The sequence below is a fragment of the Mastigoproctus giganteus genome, chromosome 14, assembly GCF_048544385.1.
Source record: "Mastigoproctus giganteus isolate SK-2022 chromosome 14, ASM4854438v1, whole genome shotgun sequence".
Taxonomy (NCBI): Eukaryota; Metazoa; Arthropoda; class Arachnida; order Uropygi; family Thelyphonidae; genus Mastigoproctus; species Mastigoproctus giganteus.
In genome coordinates this window covers 70,911,848-70,932,505 of record NC_143588.1, presented here as the reverse complement: position 1 = coordinate 70,932,505, position 20,658 = coordinate 70,911,848, and the positions used below count along the sequence as shown (strand labels likewise).

General features: G+C 36.4%; 1 protein-coding gene across 1 annotated transcript in view; it reads right to left on the bottom strand.

Annotated features, from left to right (window-relative positions):
- The window catches only part of LOC150075224 (serine beta-lactamase-like protein LACTB, mitochondrial), a 67,554-nt gene that overhangs the window by 38,102 nt on the left and 8,794 nt on the right, over window positions 1-20,658 (bottom strand). Inside the window, exons 2-4 of the mRNA XM_090388406.1 lie at window positions 17,786-17,852; window positions 15,676-15,866; window positions 2,118-2,216 (exon numbers count right to left, since the gene is read on the bottom strand). Of these exons, the coding sequence (XP_090244532.1) occupies window positions 2,118-2,216; window positions 15,676-15,866; window positions 17,786-17,852 (357 nt within the window). The remainder of the gene's footprint in view (window positions 1-2,117; window positions 2,217-15,675; window positions 15,867-17,785; window positions 17,853-20,658) is intronic.

The following is a 20,658-nucleotide window of genomic DNA, read 5'->3' as shown; positions in this document are numbered from 1 at the left end:
ATATATAGAAAGGTAGGAAAGCATAAAGAATACGGAAGACACAAATAGATCTTGCTACACCAAAGAGGCTAGGAGTATAGACATGTACTAGGACTATGTACAAGCCTAGTCTATACTCCTAGCCTCTTTGGTGTCTTACAAACATAGAAAACTTATACCCACCAATTGGCTAACCAAGGAGTATATTATTATTATTATTTTATTATTTTTTAACCTTTTTATCTTTTTATTATTTTATATACAACACAACTGACTTAAACACTGGAGTATGCCCATGGAAGATGGGCATACTCCAGTGTTTAAGTCTCCAGTGAAACACTGGAGTATGCCTATGTTCAGAGTCCTACTAGAGGAACAGAAATAGCAACCTTGAACTACCTGAGCAAGAATGGATTTCAGGAAGCTTTTGGTACTGTTGCACATGGGAGACTGTGTACAAATTGGAGCAGTATGGCATTAAGGACAAGTTGCTGCTAGGGATAATGGGATGGTTGAGTGGGAGAAAACAGAGTGGTAATCAAAGCACACTGCTCTTCTTCATGGACTAATGTTATTAGTGGAGTTCCCCAGTGTTTGGCATTGGGCCCCATTGTTGTTTGTTTGTTATTTGGTTTTTAGGAGCATTAGCAACTAAGGCCATATTGCTCCGGGGATATGCGATGGTCATTCCCTGACCTTTCCGCATCCTCCGTATTTGGTGGTCATGGGCTCGAACCCCGGTCTAATCAAGAAGCGTGTGCTATGCACTGCTGCTCCTGCCCACCTGGCTAAGGAGGCATCCCCCATTGTTGTTTTCTATATTTATCAACAATATTAACAAAGTACTGCATACAGGTCTGGAGCCCTTATTTTAGGAAGGACATAGAACTGCTGGAACGAGTTTAGAGGAGGGAAATGGGATTGGTAAGGGGAACAAAGGATTGGTCTTACCAAGAAAGGCTTAAGTTCTGCAAATTACAGTGTTTGGAGACTAGGCACCTGGAGGTGATCTGCTTGAGGTTTTTAAGGTTGGAATGGATTGAATAAGCTGATGGCATTGAGAATACTCTTGCTGAGAATACACAGAGAGGGCAAAAATTCATATGAGGATGGGTGGTTTGCAAGATAGATATGTAGAAGTTTGCCTTCAGCCAGCAGGTGGTCAACTGCTGGAACAAACTTCCATCTGCTATGAGGGTGGGTAGTTTTAAAAATTCTGGGAAGAACTGAACTAGACAAATTATTGGAGTGGACAGACAGGTGATGTGGGATTTTTTTTTTTTTTCCCGATACTTTATAAGCTTGATTTCTCACATTATTTGACACTACTAATCCTAACAGCAATAAGCTTACCCTGTTTCTTGATGGTTAAGAATGAACAGTTAAACTATTAGACAACTTCCCAAAAAATCAAATGTTTTCAATTACAGAAGTTATCACTAATATGTATTCATATTAATATCACAATATCTTCAACTTTAGTCTGTATGGTGTAGGAAAAAAAAAGAGAAGCCAGTTAGTCAGGTTGATATCATTGATATCACTGCAATGTTGACATTAGTGTTTATCCCATTCCTAACTAATAAGCTTCCTGAGCTATAAAGAGCCTGTCACTAAACCACTCCCATCAAATTATAGTATAGAGAGACAAGAAACGAAAAAGTAAAATAATAGATGCTCAAGCCTTACACACATACCAAGAGAGGCTTAAGTTCTGCAAATTGCAGTGGCTGGAGTCTAGGCACCTGCAAGGCGATCTGATTGAGGTGTAAGGCCTTGAATGGGTTGAGCATGCTGAATTCTGATGGGATTCTTCCAATTGTTCAGATTACGAACCTAAGGAAGCATAAATTCAAATTGAGGAAAGACAGATATAGAATAGATGTGCAGAAATTTGCCTTTAGCCAGCGGGTGGTTAATTGCTGGAACAAACTTCCATCTGTCATTGTGGAAGTTGATAGGTTAAATAAATTTAAGGAGGAACTGGACAAACATTTAGAGGGAATTGTTTTGTAAATTTTTTTTTTTTTTTGGCTGATGCTGCATAAGCTCATACACTTGCTTTCTTGCATCACATGCCACTACTACTATTCTACAGTTTATGAGTTCATCCAATAAATGAACAGTTCTTGCCTTACCTTTATATTCTCTTTCTTTACTTCATTTTTTGTGCTGTTCTTTTCATAGTGTCGAACTCCCCCCATATGCGACACAAGGTGACGAGTAGTAATAGACACCTATAAGCATTTAAAAATCAATTAATCAATGAATGCAAAATATAAATAATTATTTTATTTTTATTATTTTTAAACCTTTTTATCTTTTTACAGTCAGTCCTCATATAGCACGATAGTTGTGTTCCTAGAAACTCTCGTGCTATATAAATAATAGGCCTTACGGGAAAAATAGGGTTATGTGCCGACCTCCCAAGGTTGAACACACATTTGTAACCAAAACATTACCAAACACAATAAATAATCGTAATAAAATACGTACGAATTTTATTACGACTATTACGTAATAAAATATTGCTAATGCTTTTGCTTCAATCATAAGCAAACTTGTTCTTTGTTTGATCTTCTATCCAAACAGACATTCCATCTCTTTCAATTCTTTGTGTCTTGATCTAATGGATTTTGTTACACTTTGAGTTGTTCCTGCTATGAAAGTTGTTTTTATTTTCTTTGCATTCTTTCTAAATCTCGGCATTACCTCCTTTGGGTCTGTAGCACATGCACATGGTGGACTGGCCCCGGTGGGCCGGAGGCCAGAACACGATGGAGGCCAGTGTGATTTTGGCCATAAACGCTAGTATGAGGCTGCTACAAATTTTCCCAGGTAAGGATTTTTGACCCAGTCCATCTCTGTTTATCTATATTGCTTTTCTTTTTCTCTCTGAATCTGTAGTGTCTTCACCAGGACACTTCCTTTTCACACCTTTTAAGTATTTTACTCATTTTTAGGGAATAAAGCACAATTACAAAATGAGGAAGCACGCTTGATACACATAAACAAAGCTGCGCACGTGTAGCAACTGAATAAACAACACCATAAAGGCAGACACACATTATTAACACCTCACTAGCTCACATTTTACTAAAGTACATTTATTATTATTACTAGACATTGGTGCAATGAAGCCTGAGGCTTATGCTGCACCAGCCAAAAAAAAAAAAAAAAAATTTCTGACTTACCCTGAGAGAGAGAGAGAGAGAGAACAAGAGTCAGCAGTAGAAAGGAATCACCAAGAGAGGGAAGAATGAAGATATCCAGCTCAGGACCCTGGGTGTGCCAAGCCCATACTCACCAGATGTGAGCCCCGGGGTTGGGGATTACTACCATAAAACAATAAAAACAATTTCCAGTTGCGTTTCTGCTAGCGGAACCTGTTATAAACTGGTAGTAAACTCCACCTAATTGCATTTGCAATAATACCAATAGCTGAAATTGTGGGTTTTTATGTTATTATGGGGAAATGTGTTTCCCCTTCACTGATATAAAAAACATAAATACATTTTCAGAATTTTCTCTTCATTCCTGTTGTGTTGCATTCAGTTTGGTTGATTCCGCGTTCGACAGCCATTTCTTGTAAACACAAAGGCGAATCGTGCATAAGCAAATTCGGTTCGTGTTATATACGATATCGTTCCCCCTATTTATAAATCGTGTATGGTTGATTTCATGTAATGTAAACACGTATTATATGAGGACTGACTGACTGTATTATTTTATATACCACACAACTGGCTTAAACACTGCAGTATGCTCACAGAAATATTTTCAGAGTCCTACTATAGGAACGGGAATAGCAACCCCGAACTGCCTGAGCAAGATTGGATTTCAGGAAGCTTTTGATACTGCTCAAACAGAAATAACTTTTGTTTAAAATTTTTTTTTTAATTTCAGACAGAACTTTCAGTTTTATAAACTCTTTGCAAAAGTTAGTTATGGGTAGCTAACTCTCAGTAATTCTGAAAGACCTTTAATTTCTGAATAGCTAATATTTTTTGCCATATCAATAGCATTAGCAGAAGCATATGATGCAAGAAAGCAAGCTTATTCAGCATCAGCCAAAAAAAAAAACCATTCCCATTTCACCTATTCATTCGCTCAAAAAGTTTGTCCAGTTCTTCCCTGAATTTATTTAAGCTATCAACTTCCACAACAACAGATGGAAGTTTGTTCCAGCAATCAACCACCTGCTGGCTAAAGGCAAATTTCCACACATCTATTCTGAAATGGTCATACCTCAATTTGAATTTATGCCTGCTCAAGTGCATAATCTCAGCAAGAGTAAGAATCCTATCAGCATTGAGCTCAACCCATTCAATGCCTTATACACCTCAATCGGATCACCTCGCAGGTGCCTAGTCTCCAGATGCCGCAATTTGTAGAATTTAAGCCTTTCTTGGTAAGGGCACCCCTTCATTATCCTCACCAATCTTGTTGCACTTCTCTGTACTCGTTCTAGAAACTCTACATCCTTCCTAAAATGAAGCCTCCAGACCTGTATGCTTTTTTTTTTTTTTCTTTGGTAGTTATTGGTGCATCGACTTCTGTGGCCATAATGCACCTCCCAAGGTTTTTGCAGTACTTTGATCCAAGCCCGAGGCGGGATTCGAACCCGCGACCTTTGGGTTGCCAGGCAGGTGCTTGACCCACCCGGCTAGCCCGGTTGGCCACCTGTATGCAGTACTCAAGGCATAGCCTGACCATTGTCTTATAGAAAGGAATAATCACCTCTTTCTCCCTACTAGCAAAATTCCTGTGTATCATTGACAGAACCCCATTGACCTGCTCTGGCACCTGTCTGCCCTACTCAGAAAACTTCATATCTGACTGCACAATTATCTCCATATCTTTTTCATTCTCTACCACATTGAGCGTAATACCACACAGTTAGTACATTACTCTGGGATTACTTCTACCCATATGCAGTAATGTGCATTTGCTAATATTAAACTTCAGTTGCCACTTCTCAGCCTATCTGCCCAACTTTTCTAGATCCTCTTGCAGTAGCATACTGCCATTAACAACCCTGCCAACCTTCATATTGTCTGCAAAGTTGGAAATTAAGCCTGATAAACCATCAATATCGTTGATAAATATATAAAACAACAATGGGCCCAACACCGAATCCTGGGGGACTCCACTAATAACATTAGTCCAAGAAAAGCAGTGTCCATTCATTACCACTCTCTATCTTCTCCCACTCAACTACCCTTTTATCCATTGCAGCAACTTAATGCCATACTGCTCCAATGTGTACAGTAGTCTTCCATGTGCAACAGTATCAAAAGCTTTCCTGAAATCCAAGTATATGATATCAAAATTAATTTGTGCATCCATTTCTTTTCTAACCACATTGTAGTATCCAAACGAATTGGTCAGACATGATTTCCCCTTAACAAACCCATGCTGTATCTGAAATTATTACTGCAGTCTTGTCCATACGATCTTGCAATGCTTCTTTAACCATGGATTCCATTATTTTCCCTAGAACAGAAGTTAAACTAACAGGTCTGTAATTACTTATGTCACCCTTTGAATCCCCTTTGTGAATTGGGGATACATTTGCACATCTCCAGTCCAGGGGACCTCCCCTGAATCCAAGGATGCTCTCATAATTATGGCTAAGGGTTTGCTTATTTCCTTTGCCGCCTCCTTTAATATAATTGGATAGATCCCATCCACCCCAGGTGCCTTTCTTATGTTTAACTTCAATTCGTTGGCGTTCTATCAAAACCTCGTATGTTGAAAATTACTACTTTTCAGGAGAACCATAACATACGAGGTTTTGATGGTCACAATATGCAGCCAATGACGTGCAAGGTTTCTACATTGTCTTTAAATACTTGTTTTGATTGCTTCAGAGGTTTTGCAAGAGCAATGTGGGACCAAAAATGAAACTCATTACAAACAAAATCAATTTTTTTTACAAATTCAACATACAAGGTTTTGATTGAACGCCAATGAATTTTTCCTCAAATTTGTGCTTAGTTATTACAAAATCATTAAGCTCCCTGTTAGAGTTTAATAATCTTCTGTCTTCCGCTTCCCTACAGAATTCCTCATGTGTGAATGTAGATGCAAAATACTTGTTCGGTTTGTCAAAAACAATCATCCAATAAATCCACAAAAGCCTTGCTAGTTGCAAGTGGCTAACCTACAATTTCCAATCAATATATGGCAAGTTAAAATTCCTCATTATAAGGCATTCTGTTCAGTTGTTCAATGTACTCATCACAGTCATTAGGCCTATAACATACTCCTACTCTCATTTTTGCTTTCCCAGTGCTTATGTCACACCAAACTGACTAAACATTGCACTGTCTACCCTGTCAACTGGATGCACTGCCTTAGATTTTATGTTTCTTAACTAATGGCATAATCCTTTCTCCTTTCCTACTTGTCTATCCTTTTTGTACACATTGTACTCCCAAAATTCAAATTCTGCATTCCTTATATCTGTGTGACACCACTTCTGATATCACAAAATATCCACCTTTGATGTCTTTACCAGACCTTCAGGCGCCTCCGTAGCCAGGTGGGCAGGAGCAGCAGTGCGTAGCACACGCTTCTTGATTAGGCCGGGGTTCGAGCCCGTCACCACCAAATACGGAGGATGCAGAAAGGTCAGGGAATGACCACCGCATATCCTGGAGCAATATGGCCTTAGTTGCTAATGCTCCTAAAAACCAAACAACATACCAGACCTTCATCAAATTTATTTACTATAATCCTAGCGTTGGTGTACACACACAAGTATACATGCACCTATTCTTACTGTTAGTTACCCTAACACAGCCATGTATTTACTTGTTCCATGATGACTTCCAGCAGTTCTTGAAATCCCCAGCAACTTAGTTTCCAGGCTGCTGCTCATTCCAACAGAAGCAGTGCAAGAATCACTTTCACCTCTTCCTACAGTTACTGTTAATCTATTAGTCTGTGTTTCCTCCCCCCCCCCCCAAGCTAATAGTTTTCCAACCCATTTAACACTGCCTCGATAGCATCAGGAAATATTCTTGTGCCCTTTCGATTTAAGTGTATCCCATCCCCGTAGAAGCAGTCTCTCCTGTTAACAAGCACAGACCATGCTGAAAAAATTCTACCCCATGAGCCTTGCACAATCTCTCCAGGGCCAAAGTTATCAACAAGACTCTCATCATATACTCCATCCTATCATGTCTAGGCAAAATTGCTGACACTTTCAAATTTAACCCTAACTCGCAACTTTCTTTCAATATTTGCCTGTATTTGTTGAATAAGTCCACAGATCTACTCTTAATGTCATTAGTGCCAATGTGTACAACAGTATCACCTTTTGTGCCCTTAAAAGATGATATCTGCTTTTCATCATCAACTTTTGCCCCTGTCAGACACATCCTGGTCCTATTCCACCTATCCTTTTTAATGACAATATATTTCTTGTCTCTCTGACAACAGTCACTTACGTCAACTAGCTCCTATGGGACCAGCACATTCTGCCTTGGGAATTGTGGCTGTGTTGCTGATGATCAAGTGCAAGCTTTGGCATTGATGGGGGTAGCTGAGAGCTTGATGGGGTCTCCCAATTTAAGTGACTTGTTCTCAAAACCTGTGCTTCAGAGCTTGCTCCTGTTCTTTGCTACCTTTTTACACTCTTATTCCACTTTTGTTTTTTTTCCTTCTGCATGGAAATTCTCATAATCAGCCACTTAATTTTTCATTAATTTTAACACAACATCCACAAACTTTCTGTAAAAAAAAAAAAAAAAGTAAGTAAACCTTGACCACTCTTGTAAATGTAAATTTCATGTGAAAAAATCCATAATTTTATGTCGGGGATTGACATATGCATTAGAAGCAGTAAAAGATGGCATAAGACTCTCACTCAGAATAAAAATTAGCAATACTTGTGACAACATGGTGCTGCCCTATTAAGTTGCAAAATGTTGCCAATCTCTACTGTGGTGTAGTAGTACCATTCAGAACAATAGTCTCACTGAATATAGGGCAGTGTTGTATCATCTAATTTCTGTTAAAAGAGAAAGTCTAACTGGCAGAAATTCTCCACAGGTCAAACACACAATATAGAGGAAGAGATTATTAAGTATAAGTGTGATTGGTATAACAATTCTTGAAGGCCATGAAGGTGTTGTTAATCTACTACAAGCTCACATGTGGCAAAGAGATTTCACATGCAAAAATTCACCACGTCGAAGAGCTCATTTTGGAAAAATTACATTGAATGATATTGCACTGAAAGTGCATAAGTGTTGGAAGTGTAGAGGCAATAATCCATGGACAATTATGGTTTATGGAAGTGTGCACGTTGTGGATCTCAAAGATGCTGACATTTGACCAGAAGGAATGTGCTGCTTTTTCTGCAGAACATCTGAACTATAGTAGAACTCAAAACTCTGAATTTTCAAAAATCCATAACACTTTGAATATTTCTCTGAGGGTAGTCAACCATACAAGGGCTGAGGGAAAATAGGCTGGCCAGACTTAAGAAAGTACCAGAAGTTCTAAATTTATATATTATGTTCTATTAATAATTTCCAAAAATACCAATTTCTTTCTATGTTATTTTACATATTTCCTAGACTATATCATTGTTACTATGCATTTGAAACATATAAAATCATTCATTTTGTGAGACAATCAATACTAATTCACAGTAATATGTATTTAGGTTTTAAGGAGATTTGATTTCTGCAATCATATTGCACTATATCTGAGAGTTATAATATAGGTAGATATGAAGTTTTCTGAGCAGTGTAAACAGGCAGCCAGGAAAGCCCATAGTGTCTTATCAATGATTTATCAAACATTATCCTGTAGAGATATGGAGGTCATAGTCCACTGTATAAGGCAATTGTAAGACCACATTTGTAATACTGTGTTCAAGTATGGAGAGCTCATCTGAAAAAAAGACATTGAGCTTCTTGAAAGCGGTCCAAAGACAGGCAACTTGCACAGTGAAATCGGCAAAAGGGCAACATATGAGGAAAGACTCTGTATATGTGGGCTACAGAGCTTGACAACCAGGCACCTCACAGGCAACCTGATTGAGATTTATAAGGCTCTGAGAGGAGTTAGTAAAATGAAAAAGGTGGACTTTTCACTGTTATACGGAATTCCAGAACTCGAAGGCATAAATCCAAATTACAGAGCAAGAGGTTTAGACTAGATTGTAGGAAGTTTTCTTTTAGTCGGCAAGTCTGATTACTGGAACAGGTTGCCTTCACAGGTAGTTGAGGCTGAGGGTTTGAATAAATTCAAAGGTCAACTGAACTGAATAGTTATCTATGTGAGGAGGGAAGCAAATAATTTGTATTTTCTTAACTACTCATGTTTCCCTCCCCCAGAGCAGCAAAAGCCTGTGGCTTCCTTGCACTATACAGTTATTACTATATATGATCTTGCCTTCATGTTTTGAATCTATAGAGATGTATCATTTGAAAAGAGTTTGAAGAATCAAGTTTATGATATTAACCAGAATAACTGATTAATTTGTAATTGTGAAATTGCACATATGAATCACTTCTGTCACTAAGTTGCACAATTTTGCCAATCTCTAATATGGTGTGGGTATCACTAAATGATACAAGGAAGCAAGCTTAAATAACATCAGCCAAAAAAAAAAGTAACCACTGTCACCATCTCTCACTTCATTTACCTACTTCTTTCAAGTATTTCTGAAAACTTCACAAGAGTCAGTGATAATGTATTTCAACAGTTAATCACTCTTTGACTAGCAGAAAACTTTCTAACATCTATTTTACAATTATGTCCTCTCAAGTCAATTTTATATCCCCTTTTGTATGTCACATGGCCAAGTATAAAGAAAGTTTGACTTTCTTTGTACTTGGTCATGCTAAACACTGAGGATTTCTAAAGAAACCCTCAATGTTTAGCATTCCAGAAAATGTTTAAATAGCACTGCATAATTTGTGAATTACTAAAAGTCCACTAAAATCAGTTTGGCTTATATTCCACTAATAAACCAAGCTTTCTCATTCTTAACTATCATCTGAGAAAGTTTAACTTCGCAACAGAGCAAAAAACAGCTCACAATGGTTTCTTTCATGCCTGACACAAAATATCCTTCAACTTCAGTCGCCAATGGGATTTGAATCTAGGCCATTTCTGCTTTGTGTATATTAAAGAACAGCCATGTACAGTCAGTCCTCATATAGCACAATAGTTGCGTTCCTAGAAACCCTCGTGCAATGCAAAATCGTGCAATATAAACAACAGGCCTTGTGGGAAAAATGGGGTTAGGTGCCGACCACCCAAGATTGAACAGACATTTGTAACCAAAACATTACCAAACACAATAAATAATCGTAATAAAATATGTAAAGAATTAGCAATATTTTATTACGTAATAGTCGTAATAAAATACGTATTTTATTACGACTATTATGTAATAAAATATTGCTAATTCTTTTGCTTCTATCGTAAGAAAACTTGTTTTTTGTTTGGTTTTCTATCCAAACAGATGACAGCCATTCCATCTCTACCAATTCTTTGTGTCTTAATCTAATGGATTTTAATTACACTTTGAGTTGTTCCTGCTATGAAAGTTTTTTTATTTTCTCTGCATTCTTTGTAATTCTCGGCGATGCCTCATTTAGGTCTGTAGCACACGCAATATCACATGGTCTTTCATTTCGCTCAAAGTGTTTCACAATTTCATATTTTTTCTCTATCGACAGAGGCGGACGGGCCATAAGCCTTACCGGAGAAACCCCGGTGGGCCGGAGTGATTTTGGCCATAAACACTAGCATTAGCATTAGTAGAGGCATATGATGCAAGAAAGCAAGCTTATTCAGCATCAGCCAAAAAAAAAAAAAAAAAAAAAAAACAACCACTACTCCCATTTATTTCACCCCTCCATTCGTTCGAAATACCTGTCCAGCTGAGCCTTAAATTTGTTTAGGCTACCAACTTCAACAACAAGCGATGGAAGTCTATTCCACAAACCAACTGCCCGCTGGCTAAAGGCAAATTTCCGCACATCTATCCGACATCCGTCCTTCCTCAATTTGAATTTATGCCCTCTCAGGTGATTATTCTGAGCAAGAGGAAGAATCCCATCGGCATTGAGCATGCTCAAGCCATTCACTAGTACAAGGCCACTATAAATTTTCCCGGGTAAGAATTTTTGACCCAGTCCACCTCTGTTTATCGATATTGCTTTTCTTTTTCTCTCTGCAGTGTCTTCACCAGGACGCTTCCTTTTCACACCTTTTAAGTATTTTACTCATTTTTAGGGAATAAAGCACAATTACAAAACGAGGAGGCACGCTTGATACACATAAACAAAGCTGTGCGCATGTAGCAACTCAATAAACAACACCGTAAAGGCAGAGACACACTATTAACACCTCACATTTTAAAGCACATTTGTAGGGGTTACTACCATAAAACAATAAAAACAATTTCCAGTTACGTTCCTGCTAGTGGAATCTGTTATAAATTGATAGTAAACTCGATCTAATTGCACTTTTCGATAATACCGATAGCTGGAATTGTGTTGGTTTTTACGTTATTATGGTGAAATGTGTTTCCCCTTCACTGATATAAAAAACGTAAATACATTTTCAGAATCTTCTCTTCATTCCTATCGTGTTGCGTTCGGTTGGGGTGATTCTGCGTTCGACTGCCATTTCTTGTAAACACAAAGGCGAATCGTGCATAAGCGAATTCGGTTCGTGTTATATAAGATATCGTTCCCCTATTTATAAATCGTGTATGATTGAATTCGTGTAATGTAAACACGTGTTATACGAGGACTGACTGTATCTACACTGCTATCTCTGAAGTTCATTTGTCATTTATGATGACAATTATCAAAGAGTCAGTCATTCAATAAAGTTGGAATACACTGTTCAAAACCAAGAGGAGATCACTGTACAATCTGTTGTGGTCCACAATGACATCACACATTGACAGAATGATGTGCAGCTGCAAATTGCAAAGTTCTTCAACAAATGCAGGCTGAGAACATGCAAATTCAGGCATGCAACCACTTTGTTAAATGTTCAACTATGTAACAGATGCAACTCATTCATTTACTATAGTTGCAAAACATAAAACAATGTTGATTATTCATCTGAAATGAGATTATTAGGATAATCTCATTTCAGAAGGATCTGTCAAAGTCTACTAATTGGAGAGTCATTGAGAGTAATGGGACAGAGACAATTCCAAATTGTAGAATGGCTTGTTGTGTCACAGTGTCATCAGTTGGTTGTAGGATTGTCTCCAAGAAAGAAACCCCTGACCTTTTGTAGATATTCAGGTAAAGGTTATAGACCAACAACACATAGGAGATCAATCAAGTGATCATTCATTCTTTTCCTTTTCCACCCCTTGACCATCACAATCAATGCTTAAATGTCACTCAGCTACTTGGACACTCTGCAACAACAGGAACATGGATGTCAAGATAAACCATCTGAAGTTGTTTGCATTGACTTGGACTTTACATGAAAAGACCCATGACAAAAACTGTTCCTATAAACATACAGTACTTTGCTTCTGATATGCCAGGTTCCAATACAGCTGCACTTATCATTCACTCTAGAGTTGCTTTTGGCTTTTTCAATATACTATAATTGACCTTAGTTTCAACTACCGTGAGATACATATGTGGTGTGATCAAAAAGCTTAGTGCCTGAACTAGTACTTGGGAAATGAAGAAGCTTACCAGCTATTCAGATGGATCTCCTTTGAAGTAGTCTCCTTTACACTGTATACATCAATCCAATGCTTCTGCAAACTCTGGAAGTGTGTATGATTGGTGTAACAAGTTTTCTAAAGACCACAGGCTTCTTTTGGAATTGATAATAATTCATGTGTCACAATCTGAATAATTGCCTTAATCTTTGCAAATCTGTGGCCTTTAAAGGGGGCTTTAATCTTGGAAAAAAAAAAAAAAAAAAAAAAATTACAGAATGCTAAATCTGGTAAGTATGACAGATAGAGGACCACAGTGATAGAATGCTTTGCAATAAATTCTTGAATGGAAAGTACCAAGTGTATTGTCATGATGTGGGCATTAATTTTCTCAAGCCCACTTTTGTAGCAATTTGCTCTGAACATAATCATTCAATTTCTGTAGAAGTATTTTGACTATTCCTGGTTCACTGTTCCATGCAGTACAAATTCATAATGATCGGTATCCCATGAATCAAAAAACACAATAACCATGATTGTGACATTTAATTGAGATTGTCTTGCTTCTTTTTTTTTGGAGCTTGGAGAAACCAGAATCTTCCAGTGAGAGGACTGGGCTTTTGTTTCAGGGTCACAGTAAACCCAGTGGCAAAACTATAAATTCTGGGGCTCTCCTCCCAGATGACTGAAGAGCTCCATGTGATCTTTAACAACCATATTGAATGTCAGGCACTCCTGACTCCTTGTTTCCTCGCCATCCCCCTTCAAATGGTGGTGGATGCAGCAGTATAGCCTGGTATATGCTGATGATCTAAAGGTATTCACGCCAATAAAGGCAAGCCAAGACCCTCACCAAATCTCAGAAGAGCTAACCTCCACTCTCTCCTCAATATGTATCTACCTCAAACAATTTGGTCTGCGTATCAATCCTGAGAAGTCAGAAATCATGGTCTTCTCATTAAAGAAACAGCCAACAAAAATCTATCCAACCCTCAATGGAGCCTCCATCCCTCTTGTCCAACATACATCGACCTAGGAATCAGATTCGACCCAAAGCTTCTTTTCGGCCAGCATGTAGACGTACTCCTCACAAAAGCCGCCAGACTGAGATGGATATGTAAGCAACATCTGCACAATGTAACAGACAAATTCACCATGGTGAGATACATTTCAACAATAGTGTATCCACCACTTCTCTATGCTGTAGAGATTTGGGCATCTGCATCTCCCTCTAACATCAAACCAGTTTTCTCATCGGAGTACTGGCTTCTCAAGTGGGAGTGCCACAAACTTAACCTGACTCCCCAGCTCCAGACCACAGATATGGCCAATGCACTTAACATCCCAAGGCTCATGTTGCTAATTAATGAAAGGAGGCTCGTCACAACAGTCAAACTCATGACCGATCTCATCTCCTCCCCTTCCTGGGAAAACTGCGCATGGAGGATCCCAGCGGCACATCTACGAGCAATCCCCCAGTTATGTCCTCTGCAAAGATGCCTTCATCTGTCGGGCCGGTTTCTTCCTCAGCAGATGCTATCTCGAGTCCAGGACTTAATGTTAACTTCAACAAGTTCTGTCGAGATCGACAATATAGGAAAGGAATACTCAGTGGGGTGGCCAAGGCTACTACTATTATAATTTGAGTCTTGAGCAAAGTATATTCTTAACCCAACCCACTATGTACATATTTATGCATTCAATGTATATCCTTATAGTACGTATTTTGAAACAAATGGTTGTACACTCACTTAATGGTCTATATATGTAGTATACTCAAGTCATTTCTCCATTTTCCTGTACTTTATTTCACTTATTTATTATGCTATTATTTATTTATGTATTTTTGGCTTGTTGAGGCAATAATGTCTCTGCAGTACATTGCTAACCCCTGGTCACTGGGTCATGAAAGGTTGTTGCAACTACTATTATGTAAATTATCATTCTAAGCATTGCAATAAAGATTCTTCTTGTTGTTAAAGGATGGCCAAAGTGAGGATCATCTTCAATGGATAAGTGGGCCTCTTTAAACTTTGTGGACAACTAAAAAAAAAATCTTTGAATGACATATAGTATCTTCTACAAAAGTTGTTTTTAACATTTTGTGGGTTTCTGTCACACTTTTCCTTAATTTGAAACAAAATTAATTGGATGCAAATTCACTGCTCAGCAAAATCACTCATTTTAAAATGTAAGGAAATGCATAAAACACTTTCTATTCAATGCATGCTAATTCAGACTGTTAATAAATGGATGGTTTGTGCAGTAGATGTTGTAACAATTTGCAACTTGCTATAATGTTGCAATTTCAAGATACAAAGTCAATCACCAAACATTTTGATAAATATCTCACATGTTATCATATTTATGCAAACATCATTTGCTCATACTATGATCTCTAATTGTTTTGAATAGCATATATCTACTCCCCAGTGTTTGCTCATGGTCAAAACTCTATGTTGCATTTTCTAGAGCAACTTCAAGGAATGATATCAGCATTTCAACTGAAGCTAATATACAATGAAGTAGACTCAGACCTCCATCAAGTCCACACCAAAAATATTTTCTATCAGGACGTTTTATAAAGTAATCGCTTCTAGCAAAAGGTAGTAATAATCAAATTATAGTAAAATTGAAGGTGTTACTGTTATAATTTTTAACAAGGTGTTAGTTATAATTTTTTAAATTAACTGTTCATTTTCTTTCATTGATCAGTAATAATTACTCACCTTTAATTTGGTAATAAGGTATTTTTCTAAAGTCTACTCTTTTCCAATATATTTTAGAATGTGTGTGTTGATAAATGTTATGAAATAGTACTATGATTATAAGTTTAATATTCATTTAATAAAAGGTATGTGTAAAACTACTAAGTTTACTCTTACCCAGCATACTGCTAGTTTCTGTGATCAACTTGTTATCAGTGTTCTGCAGAACTTTTACTTAAAAGAAAGAGTTTAACGGTAGAAAACGTTTGAGAACCACTGGTCTGGAACTCAAAGTTATGCTTTGTATGGTACCTTCTCTCCTTGGAATGTCTTCTGTGGAAAACATGGTACATATTCCTCTACTGGTTTGTCCATATCTAACTTGCCTTCTTCCCATAATTTTCCAATTGCAGTCATTGTAATACTTTTGCTGATGCTGGCAATCCGCATAACTGTATCCTTAGAACATAAAACTCGGTTTTCAATATCTGCATAGCCAAATCCTAAAATATACATGTATGTATTATTTAAGTATAGTTAAAAGGTTATAGCTGCAGATACTGAAACTGAATTATGAATCATAATTTAGTTTCAAGAGATTATTATACATTATGTTATAAATATAACAGTATGTTAAAAAAAAAAATTCACAAGTCAATACTAAGCATGAAGGCACAGGCAGTAAAATAAAGTTCGGTTATACATGAAATCAAAAGCAAATAAAAAAATTTTTACGAAACCTAATTCTAGACAATGGTAATATGACAATGTATGCCAATTTTTATTAGAAATGATGTTTATTGCAAATTATATATTTTAGAGACGTTTAATATATGCTATATGTAGTTCTCATTCCTTATTCTTCAGGCTGAGAAAAACTAGACATCCACACAAACATACATAAAAAACAATAGTTAAAAACAGCAACAGAGAGAGAATATCAATCATTCTCTATAAAAGTAAAATATAATTGAATACAGTACTTTTATGGTCAACCTTAGTGAAGCATATGATCCCATCCAACTGAGCCTAATATGCCAGTATATTAGTGTTCTAATGAATATAGATATTAGTAAACAAATAACATGATATGACATCAACCTGCATGGGCAGGATCATAACTCCAACTCAGTTTTAAATAAAAAAAAACTTATCTTACTTTATCATTAAAAACACAACAAATAAATATTCTTCAAAAAAAAGGCTGTTTAGCCAGTGATTAATAGGGCATATAGTTTGCAATTAATTCAAAACAGTTTTAAAAATTGTACTAGTATATACTCCATACTGTACAAAGGCCACCTTTGTACAGTAATGGAGTGGGGGGAAAAATAATAAATAAACAAACAAACAACTGATTGGAAAAATTTGTGACTCAAGATAATACTTTAACATGAAACAAAAAAATTAAAAAGTAACAATATTAATAGTAAATGAATATTTAATGATTTTAATATTAGCATTTTTCAAGAAATTTACACTGTTTATAACTTTTACTCATACAGAAATATACAGTTGTTTTATCCCCAGAAAAATACCAAAAATTTACAGAAACAATAGTGCATGCAACATTTTGTGACTGGGGAAAAGCATGGTTTCTTCTCCAAAACTACTACTTTTTAAATAGTGCTTAATGAGAATTTTACAATGAAAATGACCATAAAATCCATCTCCAGTTTTGAAAAATCCTCATTGACAACTGCAGAGGAAATTTGTAGATAACTTATAAAGGATGACTGACATTACTAATAAATTTTTGCACTAGCCTCATTTATGCTGAAGAATGATAATGTCGACTGTCTAATGATCTCATATATGCCTTATGTGGAATTGGGAAGATTTGAATTTCTAACGAAATAGAATTACATTTGATAATAAGAAATAAACAATTCAAACACTTTATACATAATGATAAATATTTATACACCATGATATGATTATCATGGTGTGTAGTGTTTTAATAGTTTATTTCTTGATGGATAACACCCATGAAGAAAACATCTCATTTAAAGACATGATTAATGCATTTGATAAATTTCACTTCCAGTCTAGTCTAGGCAACTATAAATGAATCTGGCACTGTTACTCATCTTAAATCATTGAATATGACTGACATATCTTAATTTTCTAATCATTGAATATTATGGTTATAACAGTATAATGTACACACAAAAACTATAACAAGAATACCTCTTCAGTAATTAGTGGAATGAAGTTTGGCATATGTTCCTCAATAGAGGAAATGTAGAAGTTAATAAAATGAGAAATGAAAATCATGTCTCCAAGCACAAGGCACAACCTGAAATATACAGTTTTACCAAACTGTGACTTGTAATTGATATTCTGTCAAGTTAATAAATAAATAATTTTAATACTCACAGCATATTCTCTTGTAGGCTTAAAAAAATTGAGAACCACCTACCTTCTTCCCATACCGTTTCTCCATCTATGCTGACTCCAACAACTATTCCTGGAGCTCCAATCTCATCCTGTATAAGTAATATTGTAATTTTATTGAAATTCATAAATTTCCATAATAATATATATATTATTATTATTATTCTTTTGTATTATCATTCTATTGTGGTTTAATTCGTCTTTGTTCATCATTAATGTCATTGTTTTACGCCATGATGGCTAATTAAACATTATCCGTGCCGGTGTTTTTTACCTATAGATATTATAGTTAATACATTACTGGCTTAAAGACCAGTAATGTATCAGTAATATCAGTATCAGTAATATAGATATTATAGTTAATACATTACTGGCTTAAAGACCAGTAATGTATTAACTATAATATCTATAGGTAAAAAACACCGGCACGGATAATGTTTAATTAGCCATCATGGCGTAAAACAATGACATTAATGATGAACAAAGACGAATTAAACCACAATAGAATGATAATACAAAAGAATAATAATAGGTACTCTGTTCGTACCCATGCATTGCTAAAACAGCTACTGGGACAACAGAAAAAGCTAGAAAGAAATTAAATAAAACTACTATAATAGAATATTAAAAATAAAATGCGAATTGAACCATCATAATACAAAAGAATATATATATATATATATATATGTGTGCAATAATGGATATGTAAATCATAATATTCTGGTTTCAGAGAGCTTCTAGAATCCGTTATTCAAAGTTAAGTTTTACTTGCATTTTTTTTTTTTTTATTTGTAATTTCTTTTAAATTAGTAACTTTAAGAAATGTCATCAATTTTAAAATGGCAAATAAACTTTCTTTAAAAATTGTCCAGTTCAAGACTTCTAGGAAACTTCCACCAACTGTTTCCCTTTTATGGATGTCATATGGATTCAACCTGTCTGAAACAGAACTTAAAATATTTTCATTATCATATCTGATTCATGTCACAGTATTACTATAACATGAAGCAAATATCCTTAAATCCTCTCTTTTTTTAATTCTTGTTATAAATAGACACATATACCAAGGATGACAGATATTAGTACTCCATATAATATGAGTAAATATGTGGTATCACGTACATCAGGCATAAGACAAAAAAAAAAAAAAAAAGTGAGATTTTAGTATTAGCAAAGGCATACGATGCAAGAAAGAAAGCTTATGAAGAATTTGATAATGTCTAATAACATCTGCACAAAATATAACACTAATGTAAGAATATCTGATGGCTAGGATATATCAACATATTGAATTTATTTTTTCTTTTTTGTAATACTGCAGCAAACAATTTTTTTTCCCTGACACTCCAGTTTTTAGGTTCAAAAGATGTGATTACATGAGACTGAATTTGTGACTTAGCACAAAGTCAAAGTAGAGCTGTCATAAATAATAAGATTGTCTTCAAATCCAAGTGTATAAACTGATTAAATGTTAACAATTTTTTATGTTCACAACTACAGCTGGCTTCCATTTTCTAGTCACAACAACCCAGCTGGTCGAGATGCTGAGGCTTTTGCAATTACTAATGACCTGGCACAGATTGTTCATTTACCTACAAGAATACCGGACAATCCTAACCATACAGCCAACACACACTGATCTTTTTCTCACAAACAACCCTTCTAAGTACACGGTTGAAGTGAGTGGTCCTTTAGGCACCTCAGATCACAACTTGGTGATTGTCTATTCTCCAATGGAGCCTTTATCTCATGGCAATTCCCAACATAATGTTGTTTGGCATTACAAGAATGAAAATGGGATGACCTGCGAGATTTATTTTCTTCTTTTCCTTGGTAGGACTACTGTTTCAAAACTTCTGATGTCAACGTTTGCTCAGATCATGTCAGTGAAATTATCCTTGTTTCCTACCCTCCAGTCTTTTTGCCTTCCTCCCTTACTTTTCTCTTGCACAACGTTTTTTTTTTTTTTTTTTTTTTTAGTTTATATATATATATATATTTGTGTGTGGGTGTGTGTGTATATATATTTTTATATACACACACACTCATGCCCCCACAGGTCTAAATCTAAAAACATCAAAATTACTGCCCGACCTATTTGGCCCTAGAACAAGTTATCAGCGAACAACCCTACGCGCTGTTAAAATTACAACCGTTGCTCAAGAAACAGCGATCATCTCATTCTTAAATCTGGTCCTAGCCACTGAAATCCCAGGAAAGTAGGTGGCAGGACCCGCCAGAGTACTCTAGCTACAGTGGTACACCCGGTCAGCCTCCCCGTGGCATGGTGTGGTAACGTCGGGTCCCACTAGGGGCTCGGCGGCTAATAGACCGGAGGAACAAAGGGCACAACACAATATACAGCACATGACCCCCACACACTTCAAATCTCTGGCCCCGATACAATGTACACCCGCGGAGATGGGAGAAATCCCAGGAGCCGTTAGACACTAACATACCTTATACCTTATACCTTTATACCTTATATCCTTGTAGGAATGGAATTCTTTATCCCACACTCCACTTCAAAATCTCGTCCTTTATTGAAAACTTGGTTTTCCAATAAATGTGCTAAGGCCGTTCAGGAGAAAAATGTTGCATATCGTAATTGGCTTGTTTCCAATTCTTCTGTTTCATTTTCTGCCTACACCAAAGCTCGCAACAATTGTAAAGCAGTTATTAATCAGTCCAAACTAGAGTTTGAACAGGCTAAGAGTAGAAAACTTGCTTCTTGCCCTAATGGTAGCCGAGCATTCTGATCTCTTGCCAAAGCTATTGGCCGCAACTTTTGCCCACTTCTTCTCCCACCTCTGTCAAAACCAGATGGTTCTGTTGTCACTTCAGCCAAGGATAAAGCTGACCTGCTAGCATCCCATTTTTCTTCCAACTCACGTATTA